The sequence below is a fragment of the Argopecten irradians genome, chromosome 3 (genome assembly GCF_041381155.1).
Source record: "Argopecten irradians isolate NY chromosome 3, Ai_NY, whole genome shotgun sequence".
Classification (NCBI taxonomy): Eukaryota; Metazoa; Mollusca; class Bivalvia; order Pectinida; family Pectinidae; genus Argopecten; species Argopecten irradians.
In genome coordinates, this window is record NC_091136.1 from 27107557 (window position 1) to 27128616 (window position 21060).

Genomic DNA, 21060 nt, shown 5'->3' on the forward strand with positions numbered 1-21060 from the left:
ACACTAACATTTGTAACCGCCTTTACTATTTTGATAACTTGCCTCGAAAATTTGACAATATTTTGTCCACATTATTGGAATAATTTGCCCCATATATAATTATATAAATATACCAACATCACATCTCACAAAAGCATGCATATAACATGCCAACATGTACATTGAACAAGCATTTTAACTTTGATTCAAAGCAAATGGTCTGCTCATGATTAAGGTATATGGCAATGATAAAATAGCTGTTTCCATATTTAGTTCAGCTATTATCACTACTACAGGGCTTTTTATGTAATGATTATACTTTTGTCGATTAAGATCTACCGTTAATTGGGTCAAAAATCTGGACATGCAATACGGTGGGTACAACAGGAAACACCTTTCATTACCATATCATGTATCATGATTCGTGATCATAGAAGATTAAGCCTATCTACTATCAGAGGCTTTTATTTCATGATTACTGATCAATATATGATCTTTATCAATTAACATCTAATTGTGTCAAAAAAAAAGGAGACAGCATATGTTCATGCATGCAAGCATGGACAACAACAAAAATGTTCAGGAAAGGCCAAAGGAAGGAAACAATGCAAAATTAGATAGCCACCCAGCCGTCTGTAAACCATTTACAGGATATAATATGAGTGCCTAAATTGACAGACTGTGAATCTTCCTCACTTCCTCACAGAAGCAGTCTTTACTCCACCCTTTTTTAATGTAGTAAGATACAAAATGCTCCTCCTATCAGTCATCATTACATATAGGAAATCTGAGAGCTCTATGGGTGTGTGTTCTTCACAGTGAAGCGTGCATCTTAGAACAGTATGTATACACATGAGAGGGATTATAATCCCTAGTTTAATGTTTAAAATATTGATATTTCTGTCAAAATACAGACACGAAATCTAAGCACTAGACACACACTGCATGGACATAATCTGTGTATAATTTTGATATATCTTACATTTGTGGATGGTATATTTTTGGTACCATTCATGATCCTTGTAAACAGACTTTCTTCAAAAAAACACCAGCAAGATCCCTTCAAAGCATTTAGAAGTTAATACAGCGAACACCTGTTGGCAGTCTATAGAATGGTATCTCTAACCCAATTTATCAACCTTAGTATACATAAATAACATGAACTTTCCAGGCCACCAGGAAAGGTATACAAATGTTCAAATTGTGGTTGAAAAAAAATAGCAGAGTACCTGAATCTAGGTTATTTACAATGATTAGAATTTGTATATAGAAGTATGCATTCATACTGGATAGTTGTACACTACTGAGAAGGATACCCGACCCTATACCCCACCTGTACAACCTTAAACTCGTGATTGTGATCCGAAGGTGGAGAGCAATTTTCATCAGAGAATGTCAGAAACCTCAATCTTTCGACATTGACATGTAGTCCCTAATTTATACAAACCCTATATACCACAGTATAATATGAACTACAAATGACATCTAAATCAGAATTACAGAATTGTGTGTCATGATTAATACAATCAGTATACCATTGATAACATTTTTGTGTACTTTCTCCAAACTGTCATCTGCTTTCTGTTGTGTCTCTGGGTGGGGTTTTAAGATGAATGTGGTACTGCAGAATGTCAGATATATTTCCTGTACATTATATGATGACAGTACATCATGTTTGGCTATCCCATTCATGTATCATGTAGAAGCTCAAATGATGAATATCAGAAATATGAAAAATATTCTTTCTTTGGGGTTTTCACATAAGATCAGAATCTAGTTTCAATCAAATATAGGATCATGACCTCGATATGCAAATGAACTTGTCCTAGATTTGTACAAGTAGTGCTGATCAGTTTGGTTTCATTTCCCACACTTTGAAGTGGTGACTAAATATAGCCACATGATATCTACTTCCAAATATAGTAAGTTCATGTACTTGACAAAGTAATTAATATTACATTGTAATATATCATATGACTATTCTTATTCATTCAATTAATTAGAATAACCATTCAATAATATCTAAAATGTATGTATGTTTCTGAAGACACCAAATTTAAGCTAAAGGCTATTGGCAAAATCAATGATTGCCCAATTCCATTGAGTATGCATTAGTTGGATGTGTACATATATATGCATGGTAAAAGCCAAATGTATGCATGGATATCCTCCTCATTTTAAGGAGTATATATATATAAACATACATACAAACCAATAAATACTATTTTCAATATCCAATGCAAGTGATCAATTAAAACTAAAGTTATTGCAAATATGATGTCATTTCAAAATTTTCCACAGTTGCCAATGAAGTGCCAGGGACTTCTATGAAATTCAATTAGAATTTGGCATATGAAGCTACCATTGGACCTTTAGATTCCTTATTTATCATCAGAAACAAATGCCCATGGCTGGCTTTGTAATATCCATGATTGAAATCCTTAAGATTATAGGTGAGAGTCTTCCTATCGTAAATACCAAATGTAATTTACAGAAACATGTTACACTGATGAGAATTCCTTGGCAGCTGGTACCACGCATACAGATACTGCATTCATTTTCATTTACCTACCATATCAGTACCAACTAGTTGTTAAAGTAACACACAGAAATGAAGGAAAGTTATCACCAAGATTTATTGTTATTTTATTATAAGGCTCATCTGAAGAATTCACTCAGAAACCAAGACATAAATCAAAATGTCCATCATATAAATATGACTGATAATGTTTACCATCCCTATACAATAGTGCACACTGTACATTCCTGCTGGTCTTTGTGGTTACTGATGACCTTATCACTACCTTACTATCACTAAGTACAATACAGTATGTATAATGTCAATCAATAAATATGTACAAGATGAGCTTCAATGGCTGGTCTTTCCATTGAATTACCAGCCATCATATCAGTATGGAAATTAACTTAGGGTTTGTGCAGAAGGGTTAATTAGAAGATAGCCCCAGTCTCCTGTTGTATATCTTAATGGACAGTGTCAAATGGTTTTGATTAGGGAGAGGAATATATTGTAATAAATTTAATAAATTTTTAAATAGCATATTTTTGTGCTACTTTTCAGGTCTGAATCCTGTTATGGACAAAACCTTGAACACTTATCAGTTGTACCTGCCAGAATTTTAGTCATGCTGGGCAACATAATCTGTTTTCAGACAAATTGAAATGGGAATAGTTTCAAAATGTCTAACCCGACAGTGCCCAAAACTGTCTATAATCTACATATAAACACATGCACATAAGTATAATTTGAAGCTTACACATTTTTTCTACTTTAAACAGAAACCTCAGGGACTGGGTGAGAGAGGGGGAAGTTTACCATTGCATATGGTACATGTCGTTTTTATATATAGATCTAAGTGTAATGAGAGGGAGAGGGAAAGTTAATGTTGATACTGATGGAAAATCCGTGTTTTCATAATTATTTAAAGTGAGCTCCAAACTCAAGGATTATTACTTATCATAAGTGCCAAACTTTTTCCTAAATTGTATCTGTTAGCAACTTTTATGATGTATTTTTGTAATTATAATTTACAAACCACATGAATGTGCACACAAGATTTAAGTATGAATGTATCTATATATATATATCTGGATACCAGGTGCTAGATGAAGATTCTCCTGTGTTGGCTTTATGTAACCGACTCAGATGGTTCTGGCACTAATTACACAAAGTGTGTTGTATATAATAACAGTTCCATCGCACTAATGAGCTCTATTGTTTCCAAGTCATACATATATCTGTTATTGGGGACCAAAATGTAAATAGTAATAGCTTCATAGAGAATAAACACAGATGCAAAATGATAGTTTAGTTTTTGTGTTTGGTTGGTTTCCTTTAACTCCCAAATTACTGTATTTTTATAATTGCTTCATACTTCAATTCAAGCTATATGACATAAATTTGAATAAATAAGGATGGAAGTTTACATATTTATGGAATACTGGTTTGGTTTCATTGATTGATGATTAGGTTTAGAAGATGGAGGAAAGCTGAGGACATCCAATATGGTATTAATACCTCACTTTGAAAAGCAGATTTCAAACATGTACCAGATTCGGTCAATGGCGCGTGTTAACGTCGTGTCAATAACATCGCTGAAAATGGGCATTCATTGTAAACGTCACTGAGAAGATGGATGGAAATTTTTTGTTGTCGTCTGCTTTCTGTTTTTCCTGAGGATTGCCAGATGGGCCAAGAGGAAAAAACTATCCTAAAATGATCGTAGGGATGTTTAGGAGTGGATATTCACGACGAAAGATAGGTATGATGTTAAAAAATACCCAAGTCCACAGTTATTGACATTGTTAACAAATTTTGTACATGTGGTTCAGTGGAAAAAACAGGCCGAGAAGCGGACGACCAAAGTTAGTGAATTTGCGGGATTATCCGTTCTTTGGAGAGGATTGTTAAAAACAATAGGAAGGATTCCCTTACTGATGTTACCATTAAATACAATGATGCAAAGTAATGTTTCGACTTCTAAAAGAACACTTCAGCGACATCTGAGCCAACATGGGTATACCAGGTGTGTTTCTAGGAAGAAACTTGTCGTGAAGCAGAGTAACCGAACTAAGAGACTTGCTTGGTGTAGAGAAAAGCGGAGATGGACAATATATAATTGGAAGCGAGTTATTTTCTCGGATGAAAGCAAAAATAGTTATTGGACAGGACCACAGAGTTTATATATGGAGAAAAGCGGGGTGAAGGATGGCGACGGATCTTGTGCAGCCGCGTAATACCCAAAAAAACTCACTTTGAGAGAGCAGAAGTGCCTGTAAAACATCAATGTCAGTGCCACCATATCAAATCGGGATGTGACGAGAAAGGACAGCGCGGGACAGTATATCTATGAAAGTAACACTGTGTGCCCTCCATGGGGTCATAAAAATGATAATCTGTTGTACAAATTAAAACATATCATAGATCAGGTAATTAATGATCCATTCCTGGATTCCATTCCATTCCATTCCTTAATCAGGTATAGTATACTGATCTCGTCATAAAATGAAACCATTATTGACCACTTTTAGATTATGCATTGATGGCCATGAAGGATGTTATGTATTAAATATAGAGCAGCTGCAATGCAGCAAAGTTATATTGATCTAAAACTGCTCTTGTTTTCTACTTGATTGATGAGAAATTAATAATGTATATGTCCAATAGAATATCCTGTAATTTGTAACCACAAACCACAACTTGGCAAGGACACACCTGCAGAACAATTAGTAATTGGACTAAAATCTGTTATACAATAAACTATCATTAGCTATAAATTTTAATCTCATACAAAAAATAAGTTTTATACGAAAACTGATATAATGTATTGTATTTCCCTTACATTTAATTCTTTAGAATAATATTCAAATAATGTAAAAAGTATTTTTTGTTTGGTGAATTATATATATATATGTACTGAGAGACAGAAAATAAAACAATTGCACCAACCTATGATCAGGATCTGACAAGTGGGAGATAAACTTACAGGTAGAGGGTGACAGAACATATCAGTTACTGTACACCTTATAGTCATGACCACGTAGATACTACCGTCCCTAAGGCTATTTTAGTATGCTTGACCACATGGATACCGCAGCTCATGTGCAGTATTACATATGCATAGATGGACTTGAGCATCCTTGGCCACACAAAACTGTAGCCCAGGAGCACATGTTGTATGCAGAGTATCAGAAAGCCCCTTAATCATTAATATATAAACCTGATGCCACTGAACAATTCAAAATAATGTTATAAATATATAAGAAATTACTCTAGATAGTTATCTTTGTCCATGTTTAAGTTAGATTAGTTTTTATTGACATTTGCTTTCTATGCAACTTACTGACACCTGCTTGATATAAGTTTCTTCTCGTACAGGAAGTTGATCCCCGTCCTACATAAAATGTTTATACTACCGACATAAAAATGGATGGTTTAAAGTTCAAGAAATCTTCTATCTGTTCTTTCTACGATTATAAGATATGGAATAAAAATTACACACATTTTGCCAAACTTTGGCTTTTCAGGAGATAGGTAGGCAAGCTTCTGCCTGCAGACTAAACATTCTGGGTTGATCCCTGCAATCTAAAGACCAGTTATCAGAGTGAGGAATTTGAGGGAGTCTGGAAATGAGCACGGCTGTCAGATAGGGCACAGAGCATATCTATGGCACCACAGTCTTCCTGTGTACTTGAAAGGTTATAAGGATCCCAGTGTGTATGCTAACTTAAGTGTGTCAAACCCAGTACAGCCCTTTCTACTTCCTTTTCCGTTTCTTAAGATGCTGCACTTTACATATATATATCATGCATGTGTATTATATTTATGCATTAGCTATTATTAATCCATTGCACTTTTTTATAAAAATTTGAGAAATTTGTTTTCTTTCAGTTTAAAGTAAAACTTGTTTTCCTAATTTTTCTAGCCAGGAATTGAAATAATAGATCAGAATATGAATTCAAATGGTGATAATCATGATGTTGATACCACTTACTTAAAGCCTCTAATATTAAAAACATCATCATAAATTTACTAACAAAAAAGGCCTTTTTAATCATTCAAATCCTTATTAGTTATGATATCAAACCAAATGAATTTCAAACTATAGTTTAATACACAGTACCATAAATATTTTATCCTCATACATGGTGCACTCTTGATCCCAGTTGTACTGTCAGTGGAAGTAAGCTTGTCTATAAATTGTCAATTATAGAGATACATATCAATACATAATGCCAATGGCATCAGAATCTAATGTAATTGTGGTTTTATTGATCACACACATATACCATGTACTAGGTACATAGTTTTTAGGGCTACTTGGTATTCAATAAAAAAAAAAGGTAGGTAAAAGACAAAAAGGTAGGTAAAAGACAAAATCACACATGAAACTATATCTTTACCTTAAATATTAAAAGATACTGATCTTCACTTTGTATGCTACACAGTATTCAACCCAATAAGTGCCCAGTGTGGTAAAAAAAATGAAAAATAAAGGGGGATTGCATATTGATAGACACAAATTAGGGCTAATATTTCACAAAATTATTGCACATGCAGAGTCAGCCATCAATCAGTTTACAAAAGAAAACAAATAGAGACATCTCTGTGATTTTCATAGCTTCAGTTTGTATTTAGGTTAATGTAGGTGAAATTAAACAGGGAAGAGGTGCTTATTGAGTCTAATATGGTATGTTCATCAAACAGCCTGTATACCAATTACCTGTTCCCTCCTAGCTTGTAGACACCATAGTTAGCTGGTTCCAGCTAGTTGTGGCGTGTTTAGTTCATTTACTAGATATGTGATTTTAAATTTCTTACTCAATAATTTCAAGGGCCTGTATCTTTGGAATTGGGAAAATACTACATTTCATTTTTCTGAAAACATGTATATTTTACAAAGTTTTCTTTATTTGGGAAAATGTTTACATAATATTGGGAAAATTCAGCAAAAATTTCATTAGGGGAAGGGGCTTTTATTCGGCCCCAACTGTACCTAAAAAAATTACTGTGTATTACCTAGTAATGATTGATCTGTTTTTTAATCATATTGATTGAAAATTTCTATCATATTTGCATGCATATCATCTCTAATATATAGAAGAAATGCATATGTACACTTTATGCAGAATATGTATAAAAACATGAAAATATTACTTTATATATCTTGTTCATCAAAAGTCAATCTCAACGTGTAAAGTACGAATTTGCACTAACTAGAAATAATTACTTACGCTACGTATACCTTCACATCCAAAATCTATGAAATCATGTGGTACACAAAAAAAGGATACATAAATCTGGTCGCGTTTATATCGGGTCCGCAAATTTATATTAATTCCTTTCTCGTCAATATCACTGATAATCGTCATATCACTAACTCCATCTTCGGGTCGGGCACCTGAAAAAAATGCAATAATTATATAAACTGCAAATATTTATGTAATATGCTTCAACATACCTGCTTTTAGACTTTTACATGGCAATTAATTAACTTATATAATTAGTAAAACAATCACAATTTGTTGGACAGTCGGACATATTATACTGTAACATGATGTACCGGTATGTATTTGAAAAGGGACCGGGAGTAATTGCAAGTGCAGCCACTTTTTGGGTGTCTATAAAAAGACATGAAAACTTTTTCCATTGAGAAACATTTGTACGGTAGATAACTAGATATTTAGCCACAGTGACCTTATCTACCTTTATAAGTATATCACATTCAAGATATAGGATTTTTTTGCATGGAATTTTAATCTATCATAAAGTACCCCTTAAACATATCTGATAAATGTTCTATATTTAAACTAAAGAATTGTCTCAGCTAGTTTACATGTGACCTAGTCCATGATCCTATATGTTTTACTTCATGATCGATCTGGGACCCATTGTCCAGCTCTGAGTATAAAGGGGCAGTCTCTCGGTGAACCATAATATTAGCATGCAATGTTTTGCATGATATCATATAGCAATAACAGACAATGAGTCATGTCATGAATGGCATAACAAACAATACCTGCAGAATCAGCCACCCGACACAAGTCCATACCCTGCTTTATTACTGCTATAAAACATTGAGGCTTACTCAGACTATACACTGATAATGTTACTTCAGTCCACCCTCTGTTAATATTGTTGTGGCCATTTTCTACTAACAACTTTTGTGAAAGATCTTAAAGAAATTTACAATAACATGCTGAACCCCTTTTAACCATGCATATATATATATATATATACCATGCATATATATATACCAGTATGTACACACTTGGTTAGAAGTGAATAACTGATAGTTTAATTTTTTTTTCAAAAAAAGTGCTTAAAAACATGTAAAATAACAAATAAATCTGTACCAAACAAAACACTTCGCTAAAATTTACACTACTTTGTGAGGAGGAACAACAAATGATTTATGATGCACTTCATACTGAAGACATGTTCTCTGATTATCTGTCATAAACGGATGCATGTCAATGACCCTACTATACACAATTGCAATTGTGTATTGAAGTGTATAATAGTAAACCTACATACACATATATGCCTAATTATGTTTCAAAAAATATATATCCTCCTTAAGTTATTGCAGAATCATGCAGATCATTGACATTGTACTGTAAAGCACTGCTAGAGTGACAGAATATATGCTTAGGCCAAAAAAAATAATATGTCTGTTTAGGGTTACATTGGGCAAAAAAATAGGGTCGGCAGGTTAATTGGGATAAATTTTTTTTTTTTTTTTAGTGTCTTTCACTCTAAAATAATGGCCGGAACCAGAGTCTGAGATCGAAATCCCTACTTTTAATTTTGTTTTCGTAGAAAAGTGGGAAAAAAAATTAGGGTCGAGAGTAAAAAATTAGGGTCTGTCAGGTAACCTAACCAGACGTATTATTTTTTTAGGCCTTATATGTAAAGCTGACATAGCTAGAGTATTTTTAAGTATATATGTATATATGTACGTATACCTGAATACAATATGTTGAAGAAAACCGGGTATATTCAGGGAGATACTTTGTTTAAAAGACTTTGACATGAAATCGTAATATGGCTTAAAGCTACAACATAATTCTTTGAATTAATCAGATGAAAATTATATACATTCTAGCTAACTAACACCTATGTGCCCAAATGTAATCTAGAGCTTAAAGTGATTGAATAAACAATAGTACAAGTGTCACCACATAAAAGTGAAAGATTTAACATCATATTTTACAGGTCTTCTTTGTAAACTATTTCATAAAGTGTGCAACCAGAAACTAGGCTGAGACAACCTTGACAAGATTGTATAGATGTAACGGCTAGTTGTATCCATATTGTGGAGAGGTGTCCATATAGCTGTCATTTCTGAAGGGTAGTGGTGTGTATCCATATGTACAGTGCCTCTCATGACAGACAGGTGCACTCCCGACTTTTACACATGGTTAGCTACCGGTGTCGGGTCGTTATATAACCTGCCTATCCATTATACATGTAATATGGCCTTACTCTGACGTGATCTGGGTACCTGTACCATGTTACCTTGACTGGTTCACAGCTTCTGTATTTCAGTGACTAAATCACCTACCTGTGAATTACTGGTATAGGGTGACTTTGTCAGAGATTACATAGTATACTGGTATGTATTACATGTATACCATATGTACTACAAAGGTGTGATTTGTATAATAATACACAGAGGAGTATAGACAATACATGTGTAAATAGCAGAAAAGGTGAATCACTGTCACCATAAAGGTTCAACAGGTAAATGATCCAATAGCATAACAGAAATCAATACTCGGTGTAGTAATATCAACAACACATTGGACAAAGCCAATGGCCTTGATGGTAGTCACCTATTATATTGACAGATTGTCGTCATTATTGATAGCTTCTTGACTTTAGATCTATAATAATTAAAATAAACCTTATATCTAATTTGCTTCCTCTTTCTAGATAACTTGTTAACAATATATAAATAAATGAAGTGTCTGTCACAGAAATAAAGACTAACAGTTAGATTATCTAGTATGAGGTAAATCATGTTTTCATTTAAATATTACATTTGTTTGGGGAGCAGTGTAATACAGTTCGAATTCAAGTGTGAAATAAATTCTCCTAATATTAATTTGTAAATTAGACTTCTAGTTTTATTAAAAGAAACATATAGGCCTACTGTATACATATGTATATTTATAATGTTTCTTGTATTAGTATTGTACTAATTCACAAAATCAAATATAGAACATCAGGTCCTACAGTAAAGATCTGTTTGTTTGATAGATCTAGACCTTTAAATTAGGCCTACTGTAATAACAGCTGATCGACAAAACAAGACAACCCTCTATCTATAGACAGACAAAATGAAATGACTGGTGTCTGCAACAGGATATATCTAATTTGTTCTTATCAGATGTGGACTGGCATCTTTTACTACAAGTACCTTATTCTCCGCTGTTCTATAAGCCTACTGTCAGTTCGTTTACACACAATACAAAGCAATATCGAACCTCAGTTATCACGATAACCGAACAAAAGATGGTGATGCTGAATAGACATTAAGTTACATACCCCGTGAGGCGAGCTGTGGTCTCTCTAAAATAGATGTCATTTTTGCCCGTTAAACTTTTCCTTATTGTCCAAAAATTACTCCATAACTAACTCTCCACATCTGAATGAATAACGGTGGTTTAATCACAGTGCTCGCTTGCCTTGTGCCCAGCGTTGCGAGTGACTCACTGCTCGCTTACCGTACGGCAACTCTTTCAACTTCACCGCCACTCCCGAGCCGAGTGAGTCGAGTGTGTGGGCATTGTCGTAACACTGTCACATCTTGAATGTTCAATATTGGATCTATATAACATTTATTAAAATCAGCATTATGATAAATTTATTCATATATTAAGATAATCAAGGAATGTATTTAAATTACAAAGCTCAAAGTATGATTAAATTATTTTACGTCTTAGAACGATTTACGATACGAGCATGCGCACTCTGGCATTGGAATTGAGATATGGCGGCGGGTGGCAAATGCTGACAAGTGTGGCATGGTTTTGAATCAATAATATGGGTTTTTTTGGACGAGGGAGGGGGTCAAACCATGGCAGCAAGCGAGAGGGAGGAATCCATGCATCGTCACGAAAGTCAAATAGTGGTGACCATGGTGGATCGAGGCGAGATCAACATGGACGATCGAGACGTAGCAATAGTCGAGAGCGCTCATCATCACACAATCGCGATCGAGACCGTCGTAGAAGTCGGGATCGATCGCGATCACCGTTAAGGACGCAGGTTACCTCATGTCCAACACGGCCTCTTTGTCCATTTTGCATAGGCTTATTATATTTTTCGATACAATGTTACGAGGATAAGCTTATACCTTTATATATACTGATGATAAGGATTTCAATTTTATTCCAAATTTTATGCGGTCGGTCTATTATAAATAAACTAAAAATAATACTTAGGGTGAAATCGTATGTGTAACAGGAGAGGAGAAATTGTAGTTGTTAGACCAGAGCTCGAACCCGATACCTCAGAACACTAGCTGATTACTCTACGGATTGAGCTACCTGGTCACCGATTCGGACCAGTCCATTCCCGCTACACTCCTCTTTTAAGTCTGTGCCCTCAAAAGTCATATACTAGTCTAGAAACATATATCACCACTGTCGGTATTGGGACACAATGTTATAATAGGGTGGCATCTCAGAGTAAAGTATCAAGAAAATAATGTCTTTGGAACTCAAAATAAAATGTTATGACTACCCATGCACCAGTCACAATGACTTTCGTAATACATTGATTCAATTCTCTATCAACACATAAGTAAACCTAGCTAGGTGTGAATATCTTTCCGTGACCTCTACAATACACATATTCCAGCCGCTGTTATACTAATATATAAAGCATTCTGTTGAGGCATAAGATGCCAATTTGTTTAAAATATACTTAACACAAAGGTGTATTTCAAAATGAAAATATAAAGCAGCATCATGAAATTAATATTTTGAAGCTTCATGCCGAATTTTGAATTCTATTCAATTTTAAGTCACTCTTTTGTAAAATCAGAGACATAAATATCCTAGCTTTCTTTCAGATGGTGCCTCTTTATAATAGTGGAAATATGTATTATATTTTGTCAATTTGTGTTAATATTTTCCTTACTTATTTCAGTATTCTAAAGATCTTCCAGCTACAGAGTCTTTGCGCATTACAGTGGGTAATGACATCTATAAAGAAAAGACAAGGAGTCCTTTGGCTGGAAGACTTGGTCCCCCTGTTGACAGATCGCCCTACAATGAGTCTCAAAGTGATCGGCGGAAATCAGACTCTGATAATTATAATAGGTTTGATGGATATGACCAGGAGGCCAAGTACTACGACCAGGGAGACAGAAGACAGGACAGGGATATGGGAAGGAGTGGAGGGTATGACTCTAATCGACAGAGAAGCAGAGAGTATTCAAGCGATCGATATGATGACCGCAACAGAGATCCGCGAGACAGAATTGATAAATACAGTGGGGATGGACGGTACCAAGACAACTTTGATCATAGGAGAAGTGGTAGTATGGACAGGAGAGATAGTAGAAATAGTCTGGAACGGCAGGGTGGATATAAAGAACCAGAAAGTGACAACTTTTTTAGGGACATTGATTCAAGGCGAGACGCTGATGAGAGAACTGAAAGAGAACTCCTTGGTGGATATAGAGATTTACCAGGTAGAGACGATTATCCAAATGTCTATCGAAAAGATTCAGATGACTTTAGACCCGCTATTCCTCCCATACCACCGGCACCAAAACCACTGAAATCAATTTTGAAAAAGAAGGGACCAACAGAAGACACTTTACCAGGCATAGTGACAAATCCCGTATCAACACCAGAGACTAATTTGTTTCCTATCATGCGACCTGCTGCTAAGCAAGTGATAGACTCAAGTTTACAGCAAAGCAATGAAAAAGGCAGCAGCCAGGATCCTTATGACTCAAAGCAATCAAGACCTGATGGTAGGGGTAACTCAAAGTCTGGACTTCCAGGGATGTCGTCTTACATGGACATTGAGGATGAGGAGAAATTCTTATATGGTGACGATGACCATGAGGTCGAGAAAGCAAACTCCAGCAAGCCTGGCTCAAGACCACCAGCAGAGGCCAATTCTAGATCAGAAGATCCATTTTATTCTGGGATGCCACAAAGACATTCCAGGCTGGATTCTTATCCAGCAGATGATCGATTCAGCAGATTGTCAGCTACTGATGAGCAAAGAATGCGTACAGACTCTCATCTACCATCAAGTCAGCCTAGTCATTTAGAATCACGTTACATTGATCGTCAAACATCTGATCATCCAGTCAGACCAACTACAGAAGAGCAACTGCGTTCAACTGTGTCTTCTTTTCTTGAGGATCAGAGGTTAAAGCAGAGTGCATACCCTCCTACTAGGGATATTGCCCCTGTGCAAGAAAAACCTGTAGCTGTTCAACCTGCAGCTTTTAAGCCAGACTTTCTCAGTCTATTTACATCCGGGAATGAAATGCCAGCTGCCTTACCTGCTCAAATCCCAGCTGCAGCTCAAATGCCTCCAACCATCCCATATACAAGCCAGGGTCCACCTGAAGAGCCGAAGCAAAAGTATGATCCTACCATTGAAAATATACTCAAATCCATAGGATTTGATTTTGAAATGTCAAGAAGAATGCAGGAAAAGGCCAATAATGCCCAACCTGTTCAAAAACCCAAAATAGAGGAGGAACAATTTGGTATCAATCAGACTGCATCTTTCTTAGAAGGAGGAATTTCTGATGATATAAAAAGTAAACTCTTTACCTCCTCCACTACCACCACCGCAACCACTACCATCAAAAAGGAAGAATCAATTGTTGATATTTTGATGCGGGAAGCAAAAGTGGGTCCACCAAAGTCATCTGAGAGAAGATATGATAGTGAAAGTGATGGCAGGGACCGGTATAGAAGCATTGAACAAGATCCACCTGATCAGGGTAGACGATCGGAAGGTTACAAAAGAGCTGAACAGGATAGACGATTAGAAAGTTACGGTAGAGACAGAGATAAAAGCAGAGAGACAGATCACATAGACAGGGATAGAGGAAAGGAAATCAGGGACCCAGTTAAAGAACCTGCAAGTGACACATATGAAGAGTCAACTTATGAAGATCCCAGTTTGCCTACAGAAAGTCTGTCATCTGGTATATCTTTCCAGAGACAAGTGTCGCGCTCTGATACTCAATACCAAGGCTTTGATCAGTCCGCATCCTATTCACAATCGCAATATACCCCTGCAGGTGTGTCAAACTACACAAATTCATCTACAGTACCCCATACACAGACTCACTCCATTCCTCCTTACCCTGGAGCTGCCGTGGGACCAGTGTATAACGCACCTCCTCCATATGGCTTTGGGGTTCCACCCCCAGGATTTGACCCTAACATGCCTTATCAAACATATGGAAATTACCCTCCACTGACGGGTGCCCCCTTTCCCCCAACACACCAACCACCACCTGGGTTTACAGGCCCACCTCCAAATCACAATTCATCATATCAAGGACCACCTCCACACAGCATTCCACCTCAAACAAGGAGCTCAACAGACAAAATGGATGTATTCAAAGAAGAAATCCAGGAAAAGAAGACAATCACTCTTGAAAAAAAGACAATAAAAATTGCCCCAATGGAAACCAGTAGAACTGTCATTCCACCAAAAATTGACAAACCAAAAGGTACTCTGGAAAATCAGTCAAAAGAGCCTCCAAGAAAGGTGCTCACCCCAAAGGAAAAGAACATGCTACTTAAAGAAAAGGAACAGAGACGCCAGAAGATTGAAGTTTTGGAAGGTGAACTGGATAAATTGCGCAAACAGCAAAATGAAATGATGAGAAAGATAAGGAGGCAGAAAGACGGACATAAGGATCCTGTACTACTACAGAATAACAAACTGCAGGATGAGATTTCTTCCCAACTCTCAAAACTACGGAAAGCTGCAGAAGAAAATTTGAAGATTCTGAAAGAGTGTAAAATAGATCCCAATCTTAAACCTGAACTTGAAAAGGAAGACATTTTTGAAGATAATACCAATGAGAAAAAAACACCTCTGAAGAAGGTTGAAGAGTCACAGAAGCAAAAGGAGCAGGCACTGAAGCGAAAAGAAGAGGCACAAAAACGAAAGAAAAATGAACAGGTATTAATTGCTATCAAATTCTAATTGTTATTTGCAGTATATACATATAGTTTACATTCTCATCTTTGAGAATATCTTTCTGTTGCCTAGAGACTTTTATAATTCTCTATCTGTCCAATGAAGGTAAATTTGCTTTGTTATAGAATATTGAATAACACTGGTTGGATTTTTTTGGAAATTAAATAAACCTTTACTCTCTTTCAAAAAGAATGCTTTATAAAATGGGAGGGAATGCTTTTCTTGTTTCTTTCAGGCACGAGTTAAAAAGTATGAGTTTTTTGATCCCGGCGGACATTGGTGTAAAGTATGTAATACTGAATCTGGGAGTATATACAGCGTGCTGCAACACTTACATGGGAAGAAACATCAACAGGTAATGACATATACTGCTTTCTTTACATTTTGTGATGCAAGTACGATAGGTCTGAATATTATGGGCATATTATAGGATAACATCAAAATGGCAATCAGTATTGTCTTTGAGTTGATAAATGGTTAAAAAGACATGATATTGGATAATTGCTGCTACTTTTGCATAACAGATCACCTTGATAATCTTCATACTGTACTTATCTGTAACATTTTCATTTTGGGACCGATCGGTGAACAAGATGGCCGCCAGGCCGCCATCTTGGATTTTGATAGTTAAATTTGTTACCGCTATTTCTCAGAAAGTACAGAAGGGATCTCTCTCAAATTTTATATGTAGGTTCCCCTAGGGCCCTAGTTGTGCATATTGCATTTTGGGACGGATCGGTCAACAAGATGGCCGCCAGGCCGCCATCTTGGATTTTGACAATTGAAGTTTGTTACCGCTATTTCTCAGAAAGTACTGAAGGGATCTCTTTCAAATTTCATTTGTAGGTTTCCCTAGGGCCTTAGTTGTGCATAATGTATTTTGGGACGGATCGGTCAACAAGATGGCTGCCAGGCCGCCATCTTGGATCTTGATAGTTAAAGTTTGTTAACACTATTTCCCAGAAGGTTCGCCTAGGGCCCTAGGTGTGCATATTGCATATTGGGACGGATTGGTCAAAAAGATGGCCGCCAGGCAACCATTTTGGATTTTGATAGTTAAAGTTTGTTACCGCTATTTCTCAGAAAGTACGGAAGCGATCTCTCTCAAATTTTATATGTATGTTCCCCTAGGACCTTAGTTGTGCATATTGCATTTTAGGACCGATCGGTCAACAAGATGGCTGACAGGTAGCCATCTTGGATTTTGATAGTTGAAGTTTGTTACTGCTATTTCTAAAAAAGTAATGAAGTGATCTGTTTCATATTTCATATATATTGTATGTTTGAAAAAGTTTGAAAAGCAGAGAAAGATCCCTCTTTCCATTGTCAGACGTAGATCATACTTTGGTGGGCGCCAAGATCCCTCTGGGATCTCTTGTACAACATACATGTTTTGATTCCACATTTAAACAAAAAATCTTTCCTAGGCTATGAATCCTTATGATCGACCATGGGTCCCCAAAACTATGAAGAGTCCTGTCAAACATGCTAAAAATGAGCATCTGGCTGTGCTACCTGTCAAAGGTAAATTGTTTCAATAAGATCCAGAAAATTCTGCATTCTAAACATTTTCACTCGCTTGTTTGATATCACTAAAAATGGCAATGAACACTATTAAGTCTTTGTTATAACAGTAATTGTGAATGTGCATCATCATTGTGCTTGCTTGTTCAAAATTAGTTTTGCACTAAAAAATTGATTGTGTCGAAATAAGCATGGTTTTGGTATGTATATATATATGCATTTTAGTTGATTTAACTAAGATAATTTTTCAAAACGGCAATTCTGTAGGAGATAATTAGGGAATTGTTAAGTACCTCTATCTTTCATTTCAGGACAAGAATTCCTGGTACCCTGTAAGGCTTTCTACTGTACACTGTGTAAGGAGTTTGCTGGTGACGAGGCATGTGCAGACTTTCATATTAAGACAGATAGTCACTACCAAAACTATCTGGTAAGGACAAGTACATTTATAAATTTCAAATATATCTCACTAAAATATTTTGGATTTTGTTTACAACCATGTATTTGATATAACTACTGCATATAACTCTTGTTAGATGTTTACTTATCCGATGATAAAATTTTGATTTTAGATATTGTATTTTTTAGAAACATCTGGAAATGAATGAGTTTTATGAGCAGAGAAGAGGACTAGATAAAGCGACAGGTCGCAGTGGAAACAAAGTTATGAAAAAGGAGGATCGGAAAGAGAAAAATGAACAAAAGAAGCAACGGGTGCAAGAGAAGGAGAAAATGTGGGAAAAACCAGTGGATGAATTAGAAATAGAACAACCTGCTAAGAAACCAAAAATATCGCCAAATGAGCCAAAAAATATCAAGACTGTTAAATCTGGTGATGGTTTTGGCAAATTTTCTTTCTCTACTGGAGATAAAGACAAGACCAAGAGTGAAGAGGAAAGCAGTGAAGATAAGGAATCGAAGGAGGCAGAAGTAACAGCTGATGGCAAAAGTAAGATTGCTATTAACATTGTCAATAAGATGGGTATAAAGCCTATAGTACCAGCTGTCAAGGTTCCCATTAAGAAGAATCCATTGCTGCCTCCATGGACACCTGTCTCTAAACAAGAAAGCCAGAAACAAGCAGGTGGTAAGGTGGAAGCCTTCCCCCTACGGAAAGGAGCAGCAAAGACAGAGCCTGGAACAGGGAAGCCTTCCTCACTGGACATGTTTTTAACGCTTGAAGATAAATCAAAACCACTGCCAGTGATGAAGGAAAAACCAAAAGTGACGGCACAGGATATTCTCAAGGCTTTCACAGGCAAACTCAAGGATGAAAACGCTGCACCAACAGAAAAGAAAAATGACACTAATGAAAGTAAAGAAAAGAAACTGACATCTCAGCAGAAAGAGGAGATGGCAGATATGAAAATGTTAGGTATAGATCCGGCTTCCGAGAAGCCATTAGCTGCAAAGAAACCACCGCCGCCTCCTTCCCAGAATCTTTCCCTGCCTCCAACCCTTCATGTAGAAAAAGGTAAGTTAGGTCCTATGTCAGTGATTGATATGGACATCCCGCTGCCACCATCTGCTCCTCCCAAGGAACCAAGTTCTGAGGAGGCCAAGGTGACAGTTGCGAGTGAACGTTCTCAAAACGACAATAAGGACCTGCCTATGGAAGTCGGAAATTCTCAACCAGCGATGGAAATATTGAGCGAGAAACCACTAGCAGAATCCAGCAAGGCTTTGCCATTAATAACGGACACATCAGCTGAAGCAGAGAGCAACGCTGTAGCTGCTGAATCAGATGACATTGATGGTTAGTAGATAAAAATTAAGATCTTATTGCACAGCGTAGCTATGAGGAAACGGTAATGAATTAAGAAAAATTGTATTCTAAATGAATTTCAATGATAGAGGATATTTTTTATGGTAATGATTTATTCAAAATTAAATTTTAAAAGCATGTTTTAATTCAATATTCTGTGATCAAACATCTACAGAAATTATTGAAATACCTGACCAGGTATGTTACAAGATGTAGAAGATATGACACTTTCTTTCTATTTCAGATGGAGTCAGTGAATGTAGCGAGTTCAGTATGCAGATGGGAAGTGACTTTGAAGTTGTGGATGAGTGTGAAGCAGATGAATCGTAGTTATCTCCCTTGCATCAAAGTTGTGACAAAGATTTTCTGAAAAGGGGATCCGGAGATTTTTTTTATCTAAACAAGATTTGGACATTTTACTCTATTTGAAATATGGGAATTTTATTCCGCGTTGTGAGCTTGACAGTTGAAATTTATGTAAGTCATGACAATGTAGAATAGTTTCTTGGTGATAATAAATCAAGAGAAATAGTTGGAAGTTTATGAAACAGTTTCTGTTTCTTTTCCAATTTCTCATAACAGATTAACACTTACTCAAGGCTTTGTGTTGACTGTTGCTGAAGTGAAAACGCGAACTTACCATCATTTACAATGAAGATTTATTAAATGTACAAATCGAAGAGAATTGAACGATTGATAGAAACACGTGGAGTGCTAAGCTGAGTTGTCTACAAAGAATAACCAAAGAAGAGGATAGTCCCATATATTGTCATGTGTTCATTTTATATCATCTTCGTATATATGCATTTCTTTTAATCTGTTCTGAAGTGTTTTAAGACGATTTTAAGTTGTGTGAACAGACTTTAACATTGTAATTCTTGATCATGATTATAGCGTTAAAATGCATGTATTAGATTAGTTCTGAACGCCATTAAAATATCCTGAAATTCCACTGGAATTGTTAAGATTTTGCAGTTTTAATCAATATTTGTATGCAACAGATTGTTGTTACCATCCTTTTGATTAATTGTCTGACAAATTAGACTTGTTAGTAATAAAAAGAGATTTTCAGAGAAAATGTTCCATTTTGTCAGTTTCAGGAACTTGAGAAATGTCAAACTTTATTTCATTTTTCAGTTCAATGTACAATTTCAACATGTCAGAATCGTATGTGAATATGTCAAAATCGTATGTGAATATATCCAAATTAAAACTTCTACAAAACATTTGATGTTGAAGTTGATAGAACCATATCAATTTGTGTAACATCCTTTGTTTGATTTACTATTCTTATATTGATCTTAAAATAGAAAATCCTTTGATACATCAATTTTAGTGCATAACACTCTTTGTTACTGACCAATGTTTATTTTATTACCTAGTAGTGTAATTATCCCCCGCCCAACGAAGTTGGTGGGGGATATACAAATGGGTTGTGTCCGTCCGTCCGTCCGTCCGTCCGTCCGTCCGTACGAATGGTTTCCGGAGCATAACTCTAAAAGCAGTAGAGATATTTCCACGAAACTTCATACACACATTGGTCTTATGGTCTAGTAGTGCCTTTTGCTATTTTTAGGTTTTCATTTTTTGCATTTTTTCCGTAACCATGGAAACATTGCTGAAAATATCATATTTTTGTACCAGGTTCGTTTCCGGAGCATAACTCTAAAACCAGAAGAGATATTTCCACGAAACTTCATAGACACATTGGTCTTATGGTCTAGTAGTGCCTTTTGCTATTTTAAGGTTTTCACTTTTTGAACTTTTTTCTGTAACCATTGAAACATTGCTGAAAATGGCAGATTTTTGTGTAAGAATCGTTTCCGGAGCACAACTCTAAAACCAGCAGAGATATTTCCATGAAACTTCATAGACACATTGTTCTTATGGTCTAGTAGTGCCTTTTGCTATTTTTAGGTTTTCATTTTTTGCACTTTTTCCGTAACCATGGAAACATTGCTGAAAATATCAGTAAATGGTAAATGTTACTTTGCAAAACTCCACCCATCTTTGTGTATATAGTCTAATATAAATGTCAAGGCTGTATACCTGATTCAACAATTGCAGC

At 35.9% G+C, this 21060-nt stretch overlaps 2 protein-coding genes across 14 annotated transcripts in view; one reads left to right on the forward strand and one right to left on the reverse strand.

Annotated features, from left to right (window-relative positions):
• Nucleotides 1-11284, reverse strand: part of LOC138318038 (myosin-I heavy chain-like) — an 84592-nt gene extending 73308 nt beyond the window's left edge. For 7 of the 13 annotated variants that reach the window (XM_069260088.1, XM_069260079.1, XM_069260078.1 and 4 more), the window contains exons 1-2: nucleotides 11051-11282; nucleotides 7792-7898 (exon numbers count right to left, since the gene is read on the reverse strand). In XM_069260088.1, the coding sequence (XP_069116189.1) occupies nucleotides 7792-7898; nucleotides 11051-11090 (147 nt within the window). In that variant the 5' untranslated portion in view covers nucleotides 11091-11282. Of the gene's footprint in view, nucleotides 1-7791; nucleotides 7899-11050 lie in introns of all 13 variants that reach the window. The other 6 variants (XR_011207833.1, XM_069260087.1, XM_069260086.1 and 3 more) reach the window with 2 other exon arrangements.
• Nucleotides 11285-11472: 188 nt separating this feature from the next.
• On the forward strand, nucleotides 11473-20218 carry LOC138318042 (zinc finger protein 318-like). The gene is made up of 7 exons (XM_069260093.1): nucleotides 11473-11773; nucleotides 12659-15685; nucleotides 15939-16058; nucleotides 17131-17227; nucleotides 17539-17657; nucleotides 17816-18983; nucleotides 19237-20218. The coding sequence occupies exons 1-7, from the start codon at nucleotides 11549-11551 to the stop codon at nucleotides 19320-19322; spliced, it is 4842 nt and encodes a 1613-aa protein (XP_069116194.1). The 5' UTR covers nucleotides 11473-11548; the 3' UTR covers nucleotides 19323-20218.
• Nucleotides 20219-21060: the final 842 nt, after the last annotated feature.

What these genes read in the sequence shown, in the direction of transcription:
- LOC138318042 (XM_069260093.1), top strand. Translation starts at nt 11,549, where the DNA reads ATGGGTTTTTTTGGACGAGGGAGGGGGTCAAACCATGGCAGCAAGCGA. An exon ending in ATGGGAAGAAACATCAACAG is followed by an intron (nt 16,059 to 17,130) that starts GTAATGACATAT and finishes AATCTTTCCTAG; the next exon opens with GCTATGAATCCTTATGATCG. An exon ending in GGCTGTGCTACCTGTCAAAG is followed by an intron (nt 17,228 to 17,538) that starts GTAAATTGTTTC and finishes CTTTCATTTCAG; the next exon opens with GACAAGAATTCCTGGTACCC.